This window comes from Drosophila takahashii, chromosome 2L, assembly GCF_030179915.1.
Source record: "Drosophila takahashii strain IR98-3 E-12201 chromosome 2L, DtakHiC1v2, whole genome shotgun sequence".
In the NCBI taxonomy this organism is placed as follows: Eukaryota; Metazoa; Arthropoda; class Insecta; order Diptera; family Drosophilidae; genus Drosophila; species Drosophila takahashii.
Genome location: NC_091678.1, coordinates 14,171,697 through 14,198,232, shown reverse-complemented (window position 1 = coordinate 14,198,232; position 26,536 = coordinate 14,171,697). Strand labels below are relative to the sequence as shown.

The 26,536-nt window shown below is 40.2% G+C and overlaps 1 protein-coding gene and 1 long non-coding RNA gene across 6 annotated transcripts in view; both read right to left on the bottom strand.

Moving 5' to 3' along the window:
- Positions 1-8,344, bottom strand: part of nAChRalpha6 (nicotinic acetylcholine receptor alpha6) — a 99,001-nt gene extending 90,657 nt beyond the window's left edge. For all 5 annotated transcript variants that reach the window (XM_044395253.2, XM_044395252.2, XM_044395247.2 and 2 more), the window contains exon 1: positions 8,163-8,344. In XM_044395253.2, coding sequence (XP_044251188.1) covers positions 8,163-8,229 — 67 coding nt within the window. In that variant the 5' untranslated portion in view covers positions 8,230-8,344. The remainder of the gene's footprint in view (positions 1-8,162) is intronic.
- Positions 8,345-8,800: 456 nt separating this feature from the next.
- LOC108058342 (uncharacterized) lies at positions 8,801-25,119 on the bottom strand. The gene is made up of 3 exons (XR_001769952.3): positions 25,022-25,119; positions 16,663-17,554; positions 8,801-9,062 (listed from the first exon to the last, which is right to left on the bottom strand). It is a non-coding gene; the product is annotated as an uncharacterized lncRNA (long non-coding RNA).
- Between the last annotated feature and the right edge of the window lie 1,417 nt (positions 25,120-26,536).

Sequence of the window (26,536 nt, the reverse complement as noted above, 5' to 3'; positions counted from 1 at the left end):
TTTTACTTTATTCTTCATAAATATGAAGCATGCACGGATCCACAGATCCCCAATCGATTGAAAAATTAAAGTAAATGTGGTAAACTGTGATTTTAATACCCCGAATAAAGCTTTTCCTTTCCTTATTACCTTATTTTGGGAAAGCTCAATTTAATAAGTTCTCAATGGTTTGGTGACAGCCTTGCTTTAAAAATACTAAGACCATCTAAAAGTCATAGGATTTAGAGATATATGGGGTATATTTATATGTAGGTTGGAACGTGTAAGCCTGCATGGGATAAAGATTCACTTTTTAGCAGTTTTCAAATATTCAAAAGATAGTTTTGAAAAAGGCTTGCTCAGCTGGTGCCCGATTTCACTCACTCTTCGGGCGATCATTATTTTTGGGGAGTGCGGAGTACTCCGCCCCGTTTTGTTCCGAATCCTTGGTGGATGCAACATGAATGCCAAGTAGGCGAAACGGCGGGGGAACAATGAAGGCGTGGGAACATCACATTCTGGGAGCCTCATTGTTCGGCACTTAGTCAGGACGATGTTGGCAGCAGAGGCTCCTGCGCCGCTGCCACGTCAATGTCGATTAGATGATGCTCCTCTAAGCTGCCGGCAATCCCCGCCTGACTAACGAGCGACTGATGCGACAAGCGCCATTTGGCTTTTAGTTTCGTCGGGTCGGAAGGGTGAAATGCGGTTGGTGGCGTTGCGATGCACCTGCAATAACAACCTGAGGACACGGGCAACGATGAGATGGCGTCGACATCCTTGACATGCTTGCGGGATGCCATGACAATTGTGCCACGAATCTCGACCTTTATCTCGGTCTACTATATGTATGCCCTCACCTCTACTTTTTTTTTGTACTTTAAGCACCGCGAAAAAAATATGATTCAGCTTTGAGAATTTGTATGATAATAGATTTATTATTATAAAGAAAATATTGCAAATTAAAATATAAATAAAATACCTGACGACTCTTGCATTTATAAATTTACAAAAATAAAAACATATTGTCTTATCTTTAAATTTATTTGACAACAGAATAACATATAACTTTAAAATGATTAGTATACGAATTTTTAAAAATAAACAGTTGTTTATGTTCAGAGTGAAGTTTTTATTGTCTTAATGTATGAAAATATAAATGAAATTAAAATATCAGATTTTTGTTTAATTAATAACAATATAAGCATACCAGAAATGGCCCTCAAAACAATACACAAAAAAAATAATTTCCAGTTAGCATTGTACAAGATTTTCTTTACGGGTCTTAAAACTTCCAGATTGATTTTCGCACAGTGTATTTGTGTCGTTCCTAATTAAATGGACGCCGTTTCGATCTCAATAGTTCGTCCGTGCCGAAACACAGTTACGCACTTTATGGCAGTAGTTTGCATCTGTCGACAGCAGTGATGGTGGAAATGGGAAATGGATTTCGGGGCGCACTTCCTGCGCTTCTCTGTCACTCCCCTTTTTTAGTGCAGACAGGAGTCGCATCAAAAATTCAACTGTCTGTCAATTATGGTTCGAAAAAGAAAATACACACTTGATGCTGTCTGCCAACCAAGACACAGATACATATGGATATTTATATATGTGCAGGTTGATTGGTATACATATGTATATAGATAAATCTATTGAATGAAACTGGCTGTGACTTGGACTTTGAGTGAAAGAGCCGGGCACCCACGCAAACGCTTTCCCTCTCTCTCTCTCGCTCTCTTTCTCTCTCGGAGGAGTTTTCCGCTCTCGCATTTTCCAGGAATTGAGCGGAAAAAGAAACGGGAACAAACATGCGCATCCCCGAATATCCTTGAAAAGGCGAATCTCGATTCCAGATTTTAATTCATTATGCTCCAGAATAACTCAACTCAATGCCAGGTCGAGGGGAATCGGGGGGAAAGGGAGAGGTCCAGCGAGAAAGGGACTGTTAACCGGGATTTTGGAGTCCAGGACGGCAGGACCCACCTCACCTGACAAAGAGTGGGGCCCACCCACCTCCACGAAAAACCCATGCCACCGATGAAAACCTCGGCTCGCTCACGTTGCTAATGTCACCATGGAGACTGGAGCAGCCGGGTATACTGGGTATACTGGGGATCCTGGGGATCCTGGGCGCCCTAGCGTAGGCTATGCAAATATCTCGACGCACAACAAAGTAAAATTCGCTCTGGGCCAGCCAAAAACCCCCCGCTTCCCTCGGCACACAAACCAGCGAAATTTGCATGTTTTTCTTTCTGTTCTGTCTGTTTTCCCGACAGACTGCTGCTACCGCCGCTCCTGCCGGCGGGTTTTCAACTAGAGAAGCCCGTCCGCCCAGCCAAGTCAGTCAATTGGGCCCCACGTCCCATTTCCCCTGACCCCTGACTCCGATATATATTCACATTCACTTTCATTTTGGCTGCTGTTTCGCCTCTGCCCCACCAGAGGCGTACGCAGGGGTACGATTTGCGGACTAAACATGGGTCCCCATATTTTGCAAACTTATTTATCTAACCGCAAAAAACGTTGGCAGGATTAATGAAAAATCATAATAATAAATTCGTAATATTTTTTAGAAACCCCCTTTTTGAGGAACCTGTGACTACGCCACTGTTTTGCATACATTACGCCGTTCGAGGGGGCGTGAAAAAATAGGCGGAGGGGCTCCGAACGTCGAGCCTTCGGGTGGCCTGTTTGTAATTCGCTTTGCAGTCGCCATGGGCACAATTATTTTTTACCTTTTATGGGGCATCGTGCGAAAGCCGGCGCCCCGTCAAAACTCCCTGACTTTCCCTCTCGCTTTTTTCTCTTTTTTAAACGCTTTTAGTGCAGGAAAGTATCGGAGCAGCGAGGCATTCAAGTGCCTGGCAAACAGCCGCAGAAAACTCTCGCCGGCGATTTTAATTTCGCCACCGCTCCTTGGCGGCGAGAAGAAACACCAAAAGATACTTTAGCTACACCCTTTGCGGGTGGGGAACTATTTTAAGGATCATTCTCATCATCATCAGCGCTTTTAGCTTTTTATGTTCAAACAACTAGTTAGGCAGCCATTTATGAGTTGCCGTATTAGTTAATTAATTCAGGCGCTTGTTTAGAACAAATATGCGGGTTTAAACAAGAATTTACGTTCGTGAAAAGCTAAACATAATTGAAAAACTATAAAAGCTTTTTATAGGAACGAGAATATATATTGTTCAATAAAATGAAGCCATAAATTGGAGAACAACAAATTCAGCTGCCAACGAAAAATATGCCTAATTTACAGACATTCAGTTGAAAATCAATAAGTTTTATTTATGGCCATCGAAATGCGACGACTGTAAAAAATGTTCTCAAAATAATGGGTATGCTAATAAAAGTTTGGAAATAAAAACTACAGAATACGTAACGTTGAAATTAAATTCTATTTGCCTGGCATTGAAGGGGGAGGAAGTTGAGTTGGGTCATCATTTCCAACGCGGAACTGAAAGCTGATTGAAATTAAGTAAGGAATTTTCCCGTAATCACAAAGACGTCGGAAGCTAATACAAGGTCGTAAAGAGGATGGAAGAGCCCAAGTTGAGATGGGAGGCGAGGTATGCTAAGGTGGGTCGTCATCCGGTCCCTGTTTTTTTTTTACTCCTCTCCTGTTACTTGTTTCGTTTTTATGACATTTTTAAGTAAGTCGCCGCGCGCAGCTTGCACAAGTCTCAAGTCTCAAATCTCAAGGCCCCCCTTCTTCCTCCTCCATTTTATCTTCCTGTTTTCCCAACCTCATTTCCCTGGCTTTTCCTTACTTGCGCCATCTTCCTTTTTGTTTTTGTAATTGAATGCGTTAAATTACAGCAAATTTATGCTTATCAAGTTTTGTTTCTGCTCTGCTCCGTATTATCTACCCTCTGTGTTTTTTTCTTTTTTTCTCTCAGGGGCCCACGAGTGCTGTTTACGGTTATTTAGGCGCAGCACTAAGTTCCCTCCGCGCTCTCGTATTCTTTTTTACGATTCTGCGGGGTAGAGATGCCCGGATTGGCAGTATAAAAAATACTTATTTGCAAACTTTTGTGGCGGCATCGCTGACTCATTCAAGGATGACAATGAGGAGGAACCGGATCTGGAGTAGGGCGAACCCGATGCCTACAGGTGCCCCCTAGCGGAGGGCCAAGCGGATTTACGCCAGACCCACCCACCGAAGCTATGAGATCGTGAGTCACGAATGCATTGAACAATGTACATGTAAATTAAGATATATGTAAATTTAGATGTGCCCAAAATATATGTAAAACGTAATCTTATAAAATCATTTTTAATAACAAAATAATTAGGGTATTAACAATATTAAGTATTTAACGAATGTTTCCACTTCTTTTTTCTTATGCATCCCAAAAATATCAATTTGATTTTTTTAATAACGAGCATTATAATCATAATCATATCATATGTCGAATCAGATATCATATCTTATATCTTATCATATCATATATCAGGCTTTAATTGTAACTTATGTTCTTGTTGAAAATGTAAAATACCGCCATTAAGGTTTTCAAAAATGCTGTTCGCAATAATTATTTTTAAAATATGTTGTAAATGTATTCTCTATGGTAAATTTATTCCGAAGTACATAATATTTTATTATTATGACACAACCATAAGACAAATAATTTCAATGCATAATTTTAGGTACCTTAATAAGTTCTTAGAAAACCCAATATATTAGAAGCTCTTCGTCCATCTCTAACTCAACAGAGGGAAGCCGAAAGCGGAGCAAGGTTAGACCATCGATGGCGCCACGGAAGTGCAGAGCGCGTAACTGAAACTTGATTTCCTTGCACTGCAACTTGGTTCGCCTTTGTCCTGGTCTACATATACAGATACAAATATAGTTGCAGATACAGATACCATGGACCTGGACAACCTTGAAAGTTTCGTCCTGCGAGCGGTGAGGCCGGAAGTCCCAACCAAAGCCAAAGTCACAGTCACAGTCAAATTCAGATTTAGAGTCACAGTCACAGTCGCAGTAGCAGTTTGAATAGGAGTAGGAGTCTGCTGCCTCGCCTGAGATATCCGCTTTACCTGGCCAAACAGACGGTGGCAAGTTTCCAAAGTTGGCTTAGGACAGGGCCAGAAACATGCCAATGGAAGATGGAAGAAGTTTCCCCATTGCCAGAAGTTCTCAGGATATTAACAAGGATATTAACAAAGATACATTGTGGCCGAGTAATCCCAGGCACATCCCGCAATTTGGAGGGAGTGAAATGGCACTGAAATTAAAGCTCAAAAGGTTCGCCACGCAAATCCAATAGAAATTTATTTCATTTAAATGTACGAGAATGCGTAAAATGTCTTAAAATAAAATATATGGCCGGCCATATATACCCGGTAATGGTTGACAGTGTCAAGGTGCTGTTGGTGCAGCCCAGACTCGAATTTCGAATTTCCGCACAATTTATGCGTTTGCCAACTGGCGAGCAAAAAAAAAAACGAAAACGAAAAAAGAAAAGCAATATGGCTGAAGGCTGAAAAATTGCGTATTGCTGTCCCGCTCGTCGCTCGGCAATTTCCCAATGCCTTTGCTGATTTTCCAATCAGTGCACACTCCGATATCAGCTTATTGAAAATATTTGTCTTTGGCCGAACAATCTGAAGACCCCCAATCCCCGGCGAACTGTGAACTGGGAACCGAAAACTGCCGTCTTCATTAGTCTCTGTCGGAGCATCTCAAACGAATGTTGGGAAGTGCAAACGAGTGGTTCGGGCAAGTGGGTGGCCAAATAAAGAGCAGACATCGCGGAATGGGTCGGAACAAAGTCAAAGATTTTCCCGTCAACTCCCCCGGCGATGCTTAAGTAATAACTTTTCAGCGGCAAGAAGACAATGGTTCTTCAAAAGGATCCCGAAAATGGAAGAGGTTGCATTTTCACTCCACCTACACTTACACTGGCCTGCATCAGGAAGCAATCGAGTTTAAATTGTTTGTTAAATTTTGAACAAAGTGCTATACATTACGTAGTCTCTGCATTAACATATTAATTTGAATTATTATTTCATGACTATTTCATGGGCTTAATATGAACTCACGCAGCTGGAAAATTATTGTTATCGGGTCTTAGGTAAAAGCTACTCAAGTGTTAAGTGTCTCCAATTAAAATAGTGAGACGGCGTGCAAATTTAATTGTTATATGACTATTAAACATTTCTAGGAACAAAAGGTTTCGACGCGCACATCTTTAAAGATTTTGGAAACAAATAAATGCAATTTTGTTATGTTTATTAATACCTATTTAAATGAAGAAGAATTTTTTAAATTTGGACCATTCATTTAAAAGCTTTGAGCAAATACTGGATTTCAAGCAGTGCAATCTCTCTCGCACTTCTTTTAGCTGAATATCTGATAGTCATCTTCTCGAAATGTTTGGAAAGTCAACCTAATCTCTTTATATTTTTCTTTTGAGCTTTTTGAGCTGGATGTGAACTTAATTTGTTGCATTCAGAACGCAGCGGCAGTGGAAACACTTGAAGCAAACAACGAAAATGGAGTTGAATCGCGACGACCCGCGCCGCAAGTTGTTATTTTTGTCAAAAGGGGGCACATGAGACTTCATCGGACCGGAGCGTTGAAAAAAGAAAGCACAAAACTTCTCAACTCTCGATGCAACTTAAAAAAGACAGATATTGTGTATAACGCTTGGGTAGGGGAAGGGCAGAAAGTGGGGGGTGCGGGGTCATTGTTTTCCCTGTTCTCCACTCTTTTGGTGTGTATTTTCCAACGAGTGCTCGAGTGACTCCGGGGAAAAGAATGTGGATTTGAAGTGCGGCCTCCTGGGGGCTCCTCCGCATGACAATTCTATTTTTTCTACTTGAATATTTGGCTCCTTCGCTGCATGAACCAACCTCCCTCTCCATCCCCCCTCTGCGTTTTTGTTTTTCAGAACTTTTTCCCGCTTTTCTGGCAATTGCGGAGCTCAGCGAGCAGTGAAAACTAAAAATATGGCCAAGTTTGGCTCAGGGCGATCTCCATGTGAATTTATGGCTCGCTGCCTGGGAATTTCCCGCATGTACCCGCACATAGTCACACACACACAGTACAGCATCCTATATAATAGATATAGCCATGGCTGTAGCTGAGTGTTTTCGTGTTTGCAAGTGTAGGTGGTTGGCTTTTACTTTTACATTCCGCTGGCATTTCTTTGGCCTGCTTAAAGCGCCGTGAAAACGCTCGCAAGGAAATTGAAAAATCGGATGCGGAATTGAATAATGTGTCGGATGGGCGGTTGGGCGGTTGGGCGGATGGGCGCCATTCTGCTCGCAAGGCCACGCAGTGTCACCTTGCCGCAAGATTTATGCGCGGTGGAAGTGGAGATTTCGCATTTGAAATTGATAGTGCCGACATGAGTGGGATTTGTTCGAGTTTCGCCACTCTCAGCGAAAAGCGAAAAAATCTCGAGCACTTGTTAACGCAAATGTTAGTCTGTGGTAAGGAGAGACGTTCAACAACTGGCAGAGTCAACAGTATCAGAGGAGTAATAAGTTTGTAAGTCCATAGATAATGCTTGACCTTTAACCAAAATGGCCTTTGAGGGTCTCTTAAATTGTCTGGAAAGGGGGAAAAAAATAAACCAAAAAAAATATGAAACGTTGATCGATTTGATAGTATGTGGTATACATTTTGACTTGATATGCGGGCACGTCAATTCGATATGTTCGAAATGTAATCAACAGGGCAGTTAGAATTTCGAATGTGTATTTCTCCCTTCCACTCATGTAACTTTAGGAGAAAGAGAGAGATTTTCACTATTGCGTATGCAATAACATATGGTAAAATTACCATGCGCATATCAATTTGACAGCGACGTGTTTTTTTGTGTATACAAATCGGTATATTTAAAATATTTTCTTTTACTAGATCCCAAATAATTCTAGGTAATTAAATTAAAAAGGTTTTCTTCACCCATTTGTAGAGGTAATAAAATATGCAAGTGTTTTCCCATTTGTTAAGAGCACTTTACCCTAAAAAAACCTGAGACCAAGTTTTACCGCATACTTTAATATTTACAATTATTTAATTAGCGACCACCTAAGCAAACCTGGGGCCAAAAAGGGAAAGTTGTTGGCCAAGGTAAACGTCGCTGGAAGACAAACAAAAGCGGGGCCGGGATACAAAGGGAGCCAAGATTGGATGGGCGGGTGAATAGTTGTCGTGGAGCACTCACCTTTAATTATCGCCAGAAAGATCAACAGGACAAACAGCGACAGCGACGCTGGCAGCGGGGAGTCCATGTCCTTGGCTTGTTTGTATCGCGTGGCTCTTGGGTTGAATGGCTGCCCCGCCCCTCCTGCTCCTGCTGCTGCTGCTGCTACGTCGCCTCCTTTCGAAATGGGTGTTGGTGTTGGTATGGGTGTTGGTCTGGCTGAGCTGCAAAGTGCCTGGCAATCCTTGCCTCGTCACCTTGGCTAAATAGTTGGCCAGGGCTCCTGCTCCCGGAGCTGCCAACTAGCGATGATTAGCACAAAAGACCGAGACAATGCGCCGTGTGGTTGTGGGTCAGAGCTCAACAATGGAAATGTAGGGTTCCCCCGTAGTTCTCAGTGTTCCCAGTGCAACGTCGTTATCATGAGACTGGAATCTCTCAATTCGGAGCACAGCGCCTTTGATTATTATTTTATTCTGGTATTTTTGAGCAAATATTTGGCACGCGTATTCCGTCTACTCGCCTCGGATTTTCCTGCGGTTGTGGTCTTGTGGCTCTGCTCAGCTCTTCCTCTTTGGTTTCGCGTTGCAGATTTAATTTCCGGTCTTGCCTGGTCACAGATATTTTTAAAATTTTTTTTTTGTCTTTCTTTTTTTTTTTTCGCCTGTTCTATTTGACTAATTCCCTTTCGTTTGCTTTTCGGGTTTCCCTTTGCGTTTTGCCTTTGCTATAATTTACATAATTTGCACTTTTTTCTGGTTTGCTTATATGGTTGTTTGTTTTTTGAGTTATTTGTTTTTTACAGTTTGAGAAACCTTAGGTAGCAGTTGTTGTTGTTCTGGTTGATTTTCTGGTGCCGCTGATACTTATCTTTCTTAATACAGCTTAGTATCGTTGTTTCGTTCAGTTGTTAAATGTTAGCTGTGGGAGAAAAGGCATATTTTTCAATTTTAGTTCGAGCTTTAAAATGGGGTAAAACAGACATAATAGAAATAAAGAAATATTTGAATTGCTTTAACCAAAACTATTACAAAAATCCAAAATTACCCCCTTGTTCAGAATTTCCTATAACCAAATGTTCCCATTTTAATGTGCATTTAAAGAAACTACTTCGCAGTGATTTTAGTTATTATCCGCCCTCTAATTCTCCCTCGTTTATCCCGTTGAGCCAAGTACTTAGTCCCCTTTCAATAGATGATGATACCCCGTTTCTCATTTAACGCGATTTGCCTTAATTCCCTTAGTCGCAATCTTCTCCGCTTTTGAGGTTTCCCCCACACACACACACAACCAGAATCCCGGCTCAGTTTAGTCCTTTGATATCAAACTGTTTACCGCAAAGCAAAGGACCGCAAAAAGACAAATACCTGAAAAACGGAATGAACACAGAAAAAAAAATGGCAACAAAAACTTTTAGCTGAGTTAATGTTTAATTAAAAAATATACATTCTGCCAGAAAGAGCGACCCATTACGGCGTTTTTCTAACCCAATTCCAGTGTGAGAAGAGGTGCAGCTGCTCTGTCACCTTGCAGGACTTCGATAACCCCGGCAAAACCAAAACGAAAACCAAAGCCCAAACCACCGAGCCACCCATTGATTAGTTTTTGTTTTCGGTCAACAAACTTGAGTAAATTAAAACAATGAATTTGCGTAAAAACGCGAGTCGAACACAAAAAAAAAAGCACGAAGGGAAAACCGAAGCAGAAATATAACAAAAGCAGGCGAAGCGCAAATTAAAACAGTGGCTACTGGGCTTTCAGGGTGGGCGTGGCAGGGCGGTTCGCAGGGAGGGGGCGTGGCCGGGCATTGAGCCGAGAAATGCAGTAATTGAAATACATGCGGCTACGGCGGCATCGAGGCTGCGTGTGGCATGAACTGCTATGCCGCGATGCCACAGAACAGCAAAAAACAAGAGAGAACGTTATAGTCGGGTGCCCCGACTATCAGATACCCGTTACTCAGGTAAAGGGAGTGCGAGGGAGATGGAGATAGAGATAGAAAACGTTGATCACGCATAACTTTTTAACGAATGGACCGATTTGAAAAATTTCTTCTACATTTCGATAGGTATTGATAAACACCATAAAACTGCATTTTTACTTTTCCGAAATATTGAAATTTTTAAAATCGTATATAAGGGATTGTGGGCGTTAGAGGGGGCGTGGCACTCTTTTGAAACAAACTTGCGCTGCGTAGGAACTCCTAGAATCTGCATGCAAAGTGTCAATCTTCTAGCTTTTATAGTTTCCGAGATCTCAGCGTTCATACGGACAGACGGACAGACAGACAGACGGACAGACGGACAGACGGACATGGCTAGATCGACTCGGCTAGTGATCCTGATCAAGAATATATATAGTTTATAGGGTCGGAAACGCTTCCTTCTGCCTGTTACATACTTTTGCACGAATCTAGTATACCCTTTTACTCTACGAGTAACGGGTATAATAAATAGGAACACTTGAACATACTCCTTGAGGCATTTCTAGTCTATATAAAAATATCAAAAAAATATCATACAAATAGGAAATATAACAAGTTATCAATGGTGGATTAAAGATAAATAAAATCATTTTACCCAATAAATTTTCATAAATTTTTTACAATTTAGTTTTCTTTAAAATACTTTGAGTAAGAAAAGAAAAAGAAAAAAAATCATGTTCCCGTAAAATCGATATTACCATGTAAATTTCAGGTCATGCAAAACCCATATTGGTTCTATACTCTTTTCGAACAGGTGAAATTTACCTGGCCGCATATCAAATTAAAATTGATCTTAGATAATGTAAAATCGATCTACGTTTCATATCGATTTTTTTGGGTTTATCCACCTGTTACAAACTGAACCCCGAACACATAACCGCCATTTTGTTCCCAGCTACTGGGTGTAAATATCGCAGCATGCTTTTAGGCGCCGGCCATCAGTGCCGTAGAAAGCCACAATAATTTACACGTGCTCGATGGTCACAGCGGGAGAAAGGGAAAGAAGAGGGCGGAGGGTGGATAAGTGTGCGTGAGAGCAGGAAGGGAAGGTTTAGCAACCGCATCATCCGGGATAAACTAAGTCCGGGGGTTGGAAGGTTGAAAGGGCATTAATTATGATGGAAAATTAAAATATTCAACTTATTTGATTCCCGAGCGGTGGGTTCTAGAAGGAGGGGCACTTCCTTAGCACTTCCCCCCCTCGAAAAGGAAGTAAGCCCCCCTTGCCAACCCCCTCGCTCTATATCTTTGTCTATGGCTGCGTCAGCTGTTTGTGTAATTAGAGGTTTTATGAGTTATGTTCGTGTGCGTGAGTTTCCCAAGAGTAGGAAAAGCATGGAAAAGGACCGGGGTTGAGGTGAAATGGTAAAATGCTATAATGGTGGGGTGCTCAGGGCCCCTCGCCCTTGTCGCGGTTAATTAATTTCAAGTTTAGTTTCAGTTCCCCTCCAATTTGTTGTTTTTGGTGCGGGCGTTTTTGGCACAAAGCTGGCAGGTAAAAAGTTTCAAAGTCAATTTAATGCTTCGCCAATGATGAGAGGCAGCCGTCGTACACAATGAGCCTTGAAATTGAAGGAGTAAGAGCCCCTTTTGACTCCCTCCCAATGACTATCCCCGCCCCTTTTTCCCATGCTTCCACATAGGCCACATAGGCGCGATAAAAATCGGGGCAGAAGCAAAAAAAAAATGAAATCCCGCAAAGAATCTGGCTCCCTTGTGGATTGGAGCTTTGCACATCTGGTGGCTGCATTTTTTAGCGCACTCCACAAGGCCTCAAATTACCTACTGCCACCTTCCCCCTGCCACCGATGTGCGCCACAAGTGCCTCACTATATCCGCTTTGAGGTTTCAACTTTTTGCGGTCGTCGGTTCATAATTGAACCCTTTGGTGGCCACACATACACACATCGGCCTGGCAGGAGATTGCTGCACAAATTTGCTTTAGCCAGCTGCAAATTATGCTCAAGGGAATCCACTTAGCGGCTTAGTTGCCAGGGATTTAAACAATGTAAGCCCTAATACACACGTGAAAAATTCAGCTCTATCCGTTCTATGCAGCATGAATGATTTTTTTCCATTAGCGTAACCAAAAAGTTTTTAAATTTAAATACTATTTATGAGTCATAAATTAAAACATATATTTTAGGAGTCGCACTAAAGCTTTTTAATACTTTCAATTATTATTTAAATAATGTTTAAAATCAGCATAGTTCTTTATTTAATTTTTATCTTCCCAAAAAAGAGTGAACTTCTGCCAAAATATTATTTCTTGCCATAATATTTTCTTCAGATGAGAGTGGAAATTTCTTGCCTAAACATTACATCGATTTTAGTGCATTTTCGGTGATATTTTGCTCGGTGTCAGAACTCATACTCTGACTGACTGCGTAATGTTCGTTGAGCTGGCTAATCAAGCGGCTAAGTGCGATTCGAAAGCCAATCAAAGTAAAACTGCATGTAAAATGAGCTTTCAGCATAGAATTTAGAGTGTTTTCGATATTGGAACGTCGACTGACAAGCTGGCAGAATGACAGACGCACTCAGGCGCCTCTGCTCGCTTTTGGCCATTCATTCGTTCATTCATACATTCATTCAGCTGCTAACGTGGCGATAAACATGCACATTCAATACACGCACGCATACCAGTGCACCCATTCCCTTCCTTTTTACACACACACACTCGTTTGGACGCTGCAAATATTGCCATTGAGCGAACGTCAAAAGTCATTTCGACAAAATACTGCTGCATACTTTGGTGCGCTGCCTTTCGAGTGAGGTTATTGGCGCCTCTTCTCCCTTTCGAGAGCGCATTTCGCTGAAGTGGGCGGTGGGAGGTGGTGGGCTGGAGTCAAGGCTTTTGTTAGCACAAAGCCAAAACAACAAGTGCTATGTAATTACAACAACAACCACCACAACAAGAGCGCAAGCAACAAGGGAAATGCAAAAGTGCACTGAAGAGAGAACTGCCGAACGGAAAGAAGCTTATTTGTTTTTTTTGCTAGCTCGAAATGGGCTCGTGAGCAGTCACGAAGTAGAAAGCATAATAGGATTTATAATATTGCATTTTAATATAGCTTTAAAAAAATGTAAAATTTTATTTAAGTGGTATTTATTAATCAAATCACAAAACACATCAAATTGTTACCTCGATTATTAGATACCCCCTACTCAGCTTAATCAACTGCTTGCTCTGCCTGAATTTCATAACTCATAACTTTTTAATAAATGGTCCGATTTAAAAATTGTATATACATTTGGAAAGGTATAAATAAACACAAAAACATTGCATTTATACTTTTTCGAAATCCTCAAAGATTGTTGCATACTTTTAGACACCTTTAAAATGATTTCAGTGTCATTTTTGTTAAACTACGATAATGCTGCAAAACCTTCCAATAATTATATTTCTTTTTTGATACTAAGTAGAGCCAAAGCTTACTCAACTATGTTATTTTCTTATCAAAATAAGCCTGACCTTTGCAACCGAAAATACAGCCACGAACCCATCCCCAGCCGCCTGTTGCCCCTCAACTGGGTCAGACATCGCATCGGTAATGAGGCTGCCAATGGATGATGGTGATGGCGAGCGGATGGGGATGACAACGATTATGAGTAGGAGCTGAAAGGGAGATCCGGATGCCGATGATGGCGGCGACGCTGAGATGAGGATGATGTGCAGCTGACATTATAAACAATTTCGCAGCCAATGGCGCAGTTTAATTAAAATGGCGACCAAAAATATTCAACTATAATCTATTGCAGGCAGAGGGTAGGAAAAAACGAGCGAGCGAGGGGGAGAACCGAGTTAATTTCATGGCGCAAAAGGAAATGGCACAGCAAACAAAGGCAAAGACAATGGCCACGGCCAGGAAAACCCGACCGGGTCTGCCAGGATATGGGATGCGGATGGGGGGAGGGAGAGGGGGAGCCGAGGGGCCACTGAGACAGAAATTAAATTGGAAATGCTGTACTTCGTGCAGCAGACAGGCTAAAAGGAAATACACCAAAGGCATCCTGCAATGCAAAACTGAAATACAAAAAAAATACATTGGGGTGTCCTCGGAGTGGGTATGTCTGTGTGTGCATCAGCTGCATCTGTGTGGGTGGGCAACAACAAGTGGCCAGGACACGGCAAGCGGAAGCTGTTGCTGCAGGATGCAGGACCCTGTGTGTTATTATACAAATGGAGGCGGCCTCTTATAAGTTGGAAATTGTCTCAGATTTAGCAGGAAGAAAAACGAGGCAGCAAAATAAGCAGCAGCCAAAGAAGGATAAGGGCAGCTACAATTTTCCAAGGAAACGAAGGACGAATGCCCTCGAAAGTAGTTTGCATTCAGAGAAATTTAATAAACCATAATTCTGCGAGCAAATCCGCACTTCAATCTATGGTAAATAAACCCGCTGAGTGTAAATATAAATTCCCGATTTCATCGCCCAGTCGAATGCAAACTGGTTAAACCTTAAGTCAGGTCAGAAAGAGAGTACTACAGACCATCTTTCAAAACGACAGACAAGACAATGTGATATACAGACGGAGATGGTAGTGGGAAATGGAGATGGGGATTCAGGGAAGCCAAGGATACCAGGCCATCCAAAGGGACACTAGGAAAAAGGAGCCACAGCAAAGGAAAGGAAAGGCTCCGTAACTGAAGCAACATTATTTAGGTTTAATCAGCAAAGCAGATTTGCATACGACAGTTTGGCTGCAATGAAATAAACCAACTGGAATTCAAAGGAGCCAGCCCAGAGATATCCAGAGCACTGGGCTAAAAGCGGAACTAAAAGTACATCAAACAAATAAGGGGGCGGTGAAACAGGGGACAGTATGGAACACTATTATAAGCCCCTGACAACTGGGGAAATGGACATTTCAGCCAAAATGTCACATGTCTACCAAGCTCAATTTAAACTCCACGAATTAACAGAACGTTTCAATTCAGATGAAGCCTTCCTTAATATAAAAAACCCACGCTGTCGTACAAATTTAAGGGGAAAACTCGTTGAATTTTTAATTAATGCGGAGCCAGCAAATTACAATTCGTAATTTTCCGACAACTACATTTTTTGGTGTTGCCAATTTTGTGTTCTCGCCGTGAATTAAAATCAAATTAAGCAACTTTTGGCACTGCGACACTACGACAGGCAACAAAAAATTGGTTTTAAAACGCTACAAAATGCATCGTGTTCCGCATCCGGTTAAAAAAAGTTGTTGACATGAAAAAACGAAGTAAATAAAACACATTTTTTGGTCAGCAACGTGTGTGTGGCAAGTATTTCACCAAAAAGGAGCAGTCAAAATGCAGCTGATGGCAAGGAATTTCCAAATACGTCTTTATACCCCCCATTCTGTAACTCCTCTACTTTTCGTTGGACGGAAAATTGCTTTCGGTGATTTTTATTGGATTTTCGTGTGTAATATGAAATTCATAACAACCAACAACGAATGGTCAGCATCAGGGGGTGGGAAAATTCGTCGGCGACGATTTGCTGTTTTGCATGCTGCTGCCCTGATGCCATTTTAAATTTTCCAGCTAGTTTTCTTCTTTTTCCAGTTCCGACAACGCTGAGCTCGACACTATTTGATTGCTGGCTGGCCGAGGCGTCACTCTGACAAGTTGCAAGTTTTTCCATTGCCCTAGCAAGTTCCCAGATTTGGGTATATCAACGATATTCCGCCGTTTGTTGCCAAAACGAAATTTAAGGACCCCTTTGCGATCGGGAAACTTACATATTACCTTTTTAAAAATGATATTAAATATTTTTTATTATTTTTAAAATCGCAGTTTGTACAAATGTTGGATGAGTTTCTTTTATATTTGCCAATATAATTTTATAAACTTTTTTACAATCTTAAATATATTTTTTTCTGAAACAAAAATTTTGTTTAAATGTTATAAAAATAAACTTAAGGGCTACAATTTAAATAAACACTCTTCGATTTCGAAATATTTTATACTCCCAGTGTAGAGCGTCTATCAAATTTAGCATCTTGTTCAAGTGAACTTAATTGGATTTACTTTCCATTTATAACGTTTTATTTTATCGTTTTTTACTTTCTCTTTGAAAAGTCCTAGTGGTTTTTCTTTTGCTCCTCGTTTTATCCTGACATTTATCCTTTTTTAAGCAAGAGTATTCCTTATTGACTCCGAATCAGTTTTAACTGCAGCAATTTATCCTGTTTTTTTTGCCTACATACTACTTGTACGAGCAACTATGAATATTTGCTGAGTTGAGTCAACTGTCTGCTGTGAAAATTGTGTAGAAATTAGATTTCTGCATTTGCTAATTCGCTGGATTTTGGGGCGTAGCAAGGGGGATTTTGAGAGGTTCCGGATAAGGGGGTATTCAAAAACTATGGGACAAAAAATTAGTTCTAAAATCCCCTCTTCACAACCAAATCCTGGACCTGCCACTGTGATGTTCTGATATTATACCCCCCTCAACGAAATCCTGGCTACGCCTGTGGCTTTATTTATAGTTCGTTCCATTTCATTCCGTTTCGTTTCACTTGCAAATTGTTTCCCCAATTCCACTTACCCTGCAATTTTGTTGAAATCAAGCTTAAAGTTGCCGCTTCTCCAAGAAGCTCTTGATTTTGGGTTGCTGATGTTGTTGGTCTTCTGGTTGATTTTGTTGATGGAGTTGTTGTTGATTTTCCCACTGGTCGTTGGTGTTTCTGTTGATGCTGCAAACAATCGGCGACCTTTTTGTTTTTGCAATGGAACAAACACAACGAAATTGTTGATGAATGTTCCATAATTAATATGAAAATGGAAGTTATTTGCTTTTTGTTCGCCCTCGAGTGGTGTTAGGCTATTTTTTAGTTGTATTACTTAGAATTATTTGAGTTTATTTGCTTTAGTTTGGGTGCATTTAATTTCTGGCATTTAAGTTGGGATTGCTGGTTGCAGTTGTACTGGTTGCAGTTGTTATTGTTGATGAGTTGATGGCAGTTGCAAATTGATGATGGAATTTCTTGACTCTTTGCTTGCTCGACTGATTAATGTATTGATTCTGGGATTCGGATTCGAGTTGAGCTGACATGTTTGCTGCATCGTCTCATTCCCTCAGCAGATGCAAAGATACGGATAGATTTACGGATGCGGGTACGGGTGCAGATGCAGATACGTATGCAGAAACATGGATGCGATAGTAGAGATTCAGATGAGCTTGGTTTGGTTTCGATTTAGCATAATGCGGTTAAGCTATCGCTTTTTTATTTTTAATTTTATTTTAATTTAATTTGCTTTTTTAATAGTTATGAACACATTGTTGCTGTTATTATTTGCTTTGGCTTTTCCTCGTGCTTTTTAATTTGCATTCATTTAATTTTGTTTAACATTTTCTGAGTGTTTTTTGTTTAATATTTGCATATTGCCTTTATGTGGTGAGTGTTACGAAAAAACTTTTATTTAAATTGGATTTTTATCTATATGGCAGGCCAGAAAGAGATAGAAAAGAGAGAGAGAGAGATAGTAAGATAGTGATGTGAATATTTACGTAGTTAAATGCTTATTGATATTAACTAAGAGTGGAATATGTATTTTCGTTTCATTTACTGCAAGTCAATCAGTCTGCCGATTTTCCACTTTGCCCTTTGAGTGCTCCGAATTTTGATTGATTTTTTTCCAAATTTTTAAAAGATAAAAAATCTTTTCTCTTAATTGCCTGTTGCATGGGAATTCGGAGGAGTAGGCTAAAGGATTTCGATTTCAAACGACCAGAAATAAATATTTCGCCCATTCTGAAAACTGGATTGTGCCGCCACTCCAAACTGTCACAGGCCATAAAAATTCAATTCGATTCAGAACTGGAGAAATAAGAAATAACAATTGCCTCGGTCACGCCCCCCTGGACAATCATAGCGCGGCACTTCCTGATATTCCCCACCATTGCGATTCATACGACATCATCCCATTCCATTGCAAACGCCCATCACGTGCCACAATTTACGGTCAAAGTTTCGAGGGTCGCAACACTCGCAAAACTGTTGCGACTGCCAACTAAACATTAGTTTAATGTGAGTATCTTCCTGCCTCTCCTCCTCCCCCTCCCTGCCCCCTCAGGACCCCTTCTGGACCCCTTCGATAACTATAAGTACTAGTGTTTGGATAGCCGAGCGCACAAAGTTTGACAAAAGTCACTTAAAGCCGCCGCAGCAGCCATTTCGAATATCCGTTATGAGAACACAGGGCAATCTAAAAAAAATATAAAATAAAATGAAAAAAAGAAAAGAAAGCCATAGAAAGGAACGGAGTAAAGATGGGATATACAGTAAAGTAGAATCAACGAACATTTAGAAGAGTTCCAGCTGAAGCTACTCGAATGATGAGTGTCCCTCGAGTGAGTTCCTAGGCAAACGTTTGTTTTCTTTTTTACTTTTCCCATAAATCAGTCAGTTATCGATGGCCAGGAAATTAGATAACTTTAGATTTCAAGAAAATATATGACACAGAGAGTGTTTTTAAGCCAAATCGAATTAAAAACTAGGACTAATTTTTCAAAGTATCCTTGAAGATTTAAACTTAAAAATCTTAATTTTATTACAAGATTTTTGTAGTTTTCCGGGTAAATTTTTAAAGTAAGATAATTTTATATAGAAATAAAAATGTAAAAGGTTTTTAATAAAAACAAATACTGCTCAGCATATAAGACATTTTTCTGATATTTGTTGTCCTACCTAAATTCGCTTCATTTTAGGAACTTTGCCAAAACGACCCCTAATCCCTGTTAACCGATTTCACTTTCGCCACTTTCTCGCATTTCTCTCATAAAATACACCTCAGAGCTCCGAATTTTTTGTCGGCGAGTGCCATCAACTAAATCTACCCGAATAATACCCTGGGGACGGGGTAACTGGTAAAAATGATAAAAAGAGTTGAGCCACTGACCAAGAGACACCGAAAAAAAGAGACCCAGTCACTCAGCTAGTTGGTCCTTTGTTGTTGTTGTTGTTATTGTTGGTTATCCTGTCGCTGTTGTTGTTTTTTCGCCTGTTGTTGGTAGACAACGTTGTTATTTATGACAATTTCATTGTCTTGTCCACTTGCTGCCCTTTTTATTTCCGTCTTTGCCTTTTGCTTATTTACTACCACCCACACACCGATACACAGGACAACACAGGAAGCTCACACAGACAAGGGGTGAGGGGGGGAGGGGGGAGAGAAGAGGGAGTTAGAGAGAGCGAGATTGCTTTTGTGTAGCACACTTTTGTGCGCGCGGCGTTATCAAACGTTTTCCGCGCTGTTACTCTTAGGAATCGGTGTATTTTTCGTATTTTTTGTGTGCCAGGACATCTTTTTAAACAGCTCTATCCGTATATGATGCGTCCGTGTGTGTGTGTGTGCGGCTGTTATCAGTGGCACAGGACTCATCGGTCCATTGATGGAACGTTTGAGTGAGTTCCGAACGAAACTCAGTTTTGAGCGAAAGAGAGTCGAATTGGAAAAGGACTCGACGAACTCAACTTCTGTTTACACTTGGAAGAGCACGCCAAACACGGAGTCCTGCCAATTGTTGCAAGCCCTTTGCTGTTGTTGTCTTGCGGGTGAAAGCTTGCTGAAAACCCGTACATACACACACACAAGCACACGCACACCAATATTTATGTATAACCAATTCGTTTTCGGTCTTCCTTTTTTTTTGGCAGTATTTGTTCAAAAATTTATGAAGCTGCTGCTCGGGCAAAAGTGGCTTAGGAATTTATTTAATTAACCCCAGGCTGCCAAGGAAAAGCGCCAGCCAGAGCAGCTTTTCCCCCTTTTTCTGTTGTATGACAGCAAAATTGTCCTTTAAGTGTTTTATGAGTGCGGCATGATTTCAAATGATTTCTATTTCTGTGCGGTGTCTGTCGCTTTTTTTTTTGTTGTTACGTGCTCCAATTCCCACGCACACATACACACAAATAAAGAGACAAAAATGTTGATATTTTTTTTAATCGTTCCATTTTTTTTTGAAAATAACCTTCATTTAAAAAGAGACAAAAAAGCGCAGAGTTTATATAATATTTTAATTTCCAGTTTTAAAAGCAGTAAGAGTTTAATAATATTTACAAATTCTAATAATTGTAATTTATATTTTTTTCCGTGTACCTACTCGTACATACGCAAACGTAACAATAGCTGGCAAAAAAAAACAGGGGAAAAACGGAATGCCAGGAAAGAAGCAAAAGTAAACTTGCAACTTGTTTGCGCTTTCCCCTCTGCCATTGTTATTGTTACTGTTGTTGTTTTTGCCGACTGCCTGCTGATTAGAAATGCTTTTGATGTACGTATGATGAAAATCTGCGGCTTTTCCACTGCCGCAAGTGCAGCAACCTGATTCAGACGTAATGAGCAATTAAAAAACTTTCCCCCTTTGTTTGCCAATTGAAACTTGGACAACGGGTGAAATTTCCGAGATCTAAAGTTAGGATTAAAATAATTGCTTTTAAATTTGCAAAGTTGAATTTTTTGACGTATTCAGGACGCACGTGTGTCGATGAAAGTTTTTAATTTATTTGATAAATAGAAAAAAGTAAACATCCCGGTTTAGATAAATAAACTTTCAATTCATTTATTAGAAACTGAATTGATTTAATTTGAAAGTTGATTGCCTATATATCATGTTTGGAAGATTTTAAAATAGACAAGAGCTTTAGTTAAGTTTAGAATGTATGACTTTTTATGTGTATTGAAAAATGGAACATAATTTTTCAAGAAAAATTCAATATTATTAAAATGTATATAATTAAAAAAAATATTTCATTTAATAATTTGGGTATTGAAGTGATAAATATTTATACAAGGTATATACATACATATATACCAGTTCTTATTCGCTGCTTCATACTTTTTAAAAGTTTAACTGTTGTGCTCTTTTTTTGATATTTGCTCTGTATATTTTATGAGCCTTAGTTCTACTCAAGCTGGAGAAATTCAACTACAACTGCAAACTTACAAGCAATATAAAATAAGTAACTTGAGATTTTTCAGCAGCTACATTCGTAAAAAGTGTAATTACCCGCCAGAAAGTTGTTCATATTGCTTCGCAACATTTTCAGGGCGCATACTGAAGATTTTAACTTTACACCTACAGGTTTTTTTGCCTATCCATCGTAAACTATTATATTTGCTGACCCCCGAAGCATTCCCGACTTTTGCTAATTGCCCAATTTCTCACATTTCCGACTAATAAAAAGTGAAGCAAAAAAATTGCGTAGCTGCTACGCATAATTCTGAATTTTATGCATAATAACTTTTCTTTTAAGGATAACTTTACGGTAGCAAGATTACCTCACTCCGAAAAGTAATGAGGTTTATACCTCATGCATTGCCTCGCATAGTTTTTTTTTTGCGGTGCGATTCCTGTGAGACTTTGAGCGTGGCCTTCACCCCCAACTGTCTTTCCAACAGCCTACCCCACTTTTCTACCCCTACACCCTCTTATCCATCGCATGTGTTAAACCAAAAAGTTGTAAATCTTCCAACTTACGTTTAGTGCAACAAAGTCGCGCTTTCGTATGATGAACATAAAAGAGTGAGCAACGAAAAAGGAAAAACAAAAAATTTGCCACTCACACATGCACACAGCCAAAGAGAAAGTGGAGAAAGTGAGAGAGGGATGGGTAACGGTTAAGTTAGTGCTGAGGAAAGCGCCGAGCTCGACAGAATTCCATGCTGGCGACGAAGATGTTGTTAAAATAAAATAGAAACGAAGGCAAACGCAGGACGAGCAATAAAAAAAAAGTGCGTAAGGAGAAAAATAGAAAATAACGGAGAGAGAGAGACAGAGGGGGAGAAGGACAAAGGGCAGCAGGCAGCAGCAACGATGACGATGTCGAAATTAATACGAAGGAATCACATTAAAACTTCCACAAGGAACCAGAAACAAGGACTCAGGACCCAGGACTCCTTGAAGCTCTCGTCTGACGAAGCTTTCGGTTGGGTTAAAGACGAAACATATTGTGCGTAGACGCCAGTAAAAAGGACGAACAGGACGACTCACCAATACAAGCACAAGCAGCAGAACCCACACAGACAACGTGTTTAGGTTTAAGTGTTTCGGTGCAGGTTGATGACGGGGGTTGGATTCGGGATTTTGGATTTTGGATTCTCGCAGACAGATAGACACGGCCACGCACACACACACGCACAGCCAAGTGTATACACACGCAAAGTGGAGCAATTTCGACAACTCCATTTGCATCGGTATGTGTGCCAGAGCGTGTGTATTTGCCTTCCATTTATTTGTGTCTGTGCGTCCTTAGCGTTTAGAATAAAGGTACCTCCACACACACACACGCACTTTACGTCTTTCCATTTCGACTCTTTATTATGTCTGCTCAAATGCTAAATCGAACTGGACAAAAAAAAAACAGAGAGAAAGTGACAGAAGTCAATTCGAAAAGGACAAAGAAATTCAAAGCAGACCAACTTGAAATTATCATAAACAATCCTGAGGCAGTTGGAACATCGAATGAATTTTACAAAATAATGCCTAAACGATACTTTAGAAATTTAATTTTTCAAACACCCAATACATAATTTATTTGAACATATTTCAAAAAAGCACTTAAAAGGCACTTAAAGTTAATAAAGATAAATTTAATCAATATTGATTTTTTCAAAGGAAATATGAAGCCATAGAAGACGATTTTTTGCTTGGTTATAACCTTCGTTAGCCAAACAGTCTTTTAATATCATTTGTTTAGAAAACAATGTTTCAACAATTTTCCACTGTCGATGTCTATCTTTGATTTATCAATGGAATAAATAAATTTATTTATTAACCACGGCCCCCGGCTGCAAATTCGATGGAAAATAATGCTCTAGCTTGCTGCAAATTCCAAACATTTTAAACTATTAGTTTATTTTGATTAAAATGTGACCCGAAGCAGATAAAAAACGACAATTAAAACAAGAAAATACAAATAGGAGAAAAGAAAATATTTCAAATATTTAATATTTATTAATTTAAATTTATAAACAACTCAATCCTCAATAAATTAAAAGAAATGAAAGGTTAAGCCACACACAAAGCATAAATTGCATTTATATTTGAGTCCATCGGAGACAGAGGCGATTACGTTAATATGCGATGGGCGTATAATAAATAAGGTAATAAATTCGATTCGTTAACAGACTTATGTTAATTGAGTTATTAGCTCAACACTTGAGATAATACAGATAACAGCTAAAGTTGATTGAGTACGAATCGTATACTATTTGAATTGTATTAAGAAAAAGAAAATATAATAAATGTAATATAAATTCCTTGTACATTTTCTGAGTGCTCTTTCATTTCCGACCTTTAAAAGTCTTAAAGCAGTAAGCCCCTGGGTGGCCGCCTTTTCCCGCTTGAGGCGCCATTCGAGCTGCCTCATTCGTCTCATGTTTCCGAGTGCCACCATGTGGCACCACCAACATCCCAGCATCCCAACATCCAACTATCGATGGGCTGCGGCCCAATTTTTAAACTACATGCCCTAAAATGTGAACTAGGCGTAGTCAAGCAAAATGATTGATGAAAAATCTGCGTGTGTACACAACTTGCCACTCAACACGACACACACACATACGAATATACTCACATGTGCACACGCACACAGAGACGCACATATACATGACCACTTACGCCCACTTAGACACGCCGCGTTCTGGTTGTTTTTTGCTTGTTTTTTCTTTTTTTTTCACATTTTTCCTTATATGTATGTGTGTATGTGGCTGCCAGTTGTTAGTTTGGCAGAAAAGTTTTCTTCCCTTTTGCCAAATTGAATGATAAGGAGAAAGGAGAGTGGAGACAAGAAGGATGTGGGTGGAAATGACTAAAAGAAAAGTTTTTATTTTCACCAACTGATTGATAACAGTGCAAATGTTAATTGCATGAGGACGAGGGGGGAAAATCGGAGGGGGAAAAACCCGAATTGAAAACCGCACAACTGCAATTTCGTACGAGAGCACTGACAACAATCTCGGCACAATGGATTCGCCATTTAAGTTGTGTTCAATTAAATTTTAATTATCGCCGCAGCAGCAGCGAATCGAAAGCCAAAACCCCACCTCCCCCCTCGAACAACCCCATCAAACAATCAGCCACTAAAATGTGCGTTTTAAATCGCTATAAAAGAGCGCTTACGTCGCTCTGATTTTGATTTCCATTTGAATTCCAATAAAACAATCAGTCAAAGCTTCACCCAAAGAAAAAAAAAAGAAGGAAAAACAAAAGGAGGGATAAAGCCAAGCAAAAAATGTGCAAGCGAGTGGAACTAAAAAGGGGAAGAAGGAAATCGCCTGGGATTTCCCTCCGCCAGCCTGGGAAAATTGCTGCGATTCGTGGAGATAACTGTCGGAAGCAACAGTTTATAAGCCAAATGCGAGCCCCGAAAAACTGAACTGCACTTCGTTGGGTTTTTGGATTACGATTGGGCGGTTGGCTGGGCAACTTTATGCCCTCTCCTTGCATCTGTTTACACTATTTTTATGGCACACAGCAAATTCAGTTATTTTCTTTGTGGCTTGCCACAAATCAAACGAAATTTTCCAGCTAACTAAATTTTGCCAGGGCAAACGAAAATATTTCGAAAATAACAAAATCCAGTGGAGCTAAATAAAATCGCCAGCCAGAAATTGTGGTATTTCATATGGTATTTGGGCAGAATGCTTAAGTTCGAACTGCTCACTAGACGCTCGTTAAATAATTTTAATTTTCCCGAAGCCAGGTCCTTGGAAAAGGGAATCCAACAATACCCCAATCGCAGGACATGTAGAACAGCAGCAGGCGCAACAATTACACGAAATATTGAGTGCGAAAAATCGTAAGCTGTTGCACCGCAGTGCAAGTGAAAAGTGGAAAATCGGAAAAGTGAAGAGGCGGAGGGATGCGGGGGGGAAGCAACAATTTTGCTGTTTCTGTTTACCTTGGTTCGTTTAAGCAAACATTTTTAATTGGCCATCGTTTAATGCAATTTTTTTAGTTGTCGCTTGTATTTTTCTTGTGCTTAATTTTATTTGATTTGAATTTATTTCTTGTTGATGAACACACTCTCTGAACTGAAGTTTTTGGGGAAACGGAAACGCACGCACACACGCACAGACGACACTTACACACACACAGTTGTACGCGGGAGGGAGTATTAGAGTATTTCTTTCTTTAATTTCTTTTTTTTGGAAGTTTATTCACGCACTCAACCTCTATTCGATTGGGTTTTGTCGTTTGGCTTTGACTTTAACTTTGACTGCGATTCCGAGATGTCGGGACTTGCCCGCTAATTTCCCTCTATCTGCACAGGACACAGAGCACAGGACAGCTGAACTAACGGTACACACACGCCAAGGCAGGCGAATGGCGGCAGCTCGGAGAAAGTAGAAAGTGCGTCCTGTCTGGTTGTACCCTAACGACTTAATGCGCTCAACGCAGCTTTTCACACGGCCATGGACCACGAACCACGCAGCATCCACAGTTGCTCGAATCCGAAACGGCAAACGAAGCTTCCAGCCGATGCCCGATTGTAGCCGAGTAATTTCGAGTGAGTTTTTCTGCCCCACGAGTGAGAAGCCTGCAGGACGACAGCCTCCTGTGTATTCCGTACTCAATCCCCGAGTGAAAGCTGCCCTGGAATGTTTACAGTCGAGTAACGAGCGACGCCAACTGCGGCAGCGTGAGTGTGGGCGGCCGTCGCTGGTCAATGTCTCTATACCTGAAAAAATAATGGACCTGGACGTGGACACGGCACCAGGCACTCAAAAAAAAATTAATATGCTTCGTTCGAGGGTGCCAGAGAAATCTCTGGAGATTCCGAATCTCATATGCTGACATATTTTGGGCAAAGAAATCTGATGAAAAAGTACCGAAGAAAAAGGCTGAACTATTAACACCAAGCATAGAATTATTATAGGCTATATAATTTATTAATTAAGTATTTCTTTTAGTTTAGAAAAAAATTTACGAGATTTCATCGCAGGCTTTAAATTTCAAAGAACGTATACTTAATAATATTACGTATACGTTTCGTATTTTTAGGTTACTGTTAAAAAGATGGTTCGAAATGTGGCTATTCATAATCGAGTTTTTATTCGGGAAGTATATATGTCTGTTGATCAGAAATATCTTAGACTTTGAAAGATAGATAGATTCAAAAATATTTAGCTTGCAGTTTTGGCTCCTATATATTTAATTTAATTAAAATATTTTAAAAATTTCGTATACATTTTTCCGTGTAGTCCTCCAAGCTGACGAATCCTAATTAATGAGCGACAAGTGTGCCAAACTCTGGGCTTTCAGAAGCCGAAGCTCGGCTGAAGCGCTGGTTGATGACTGGCTAATAATTTAGTGAGCAAGAGTCAGCGACAGCTGCACCGATTTATAAGGACATCACTGAAGATAACGTCACAGCGTGTGGCCTAAATAATTCTGCCTTCAAATACGCTCTTAT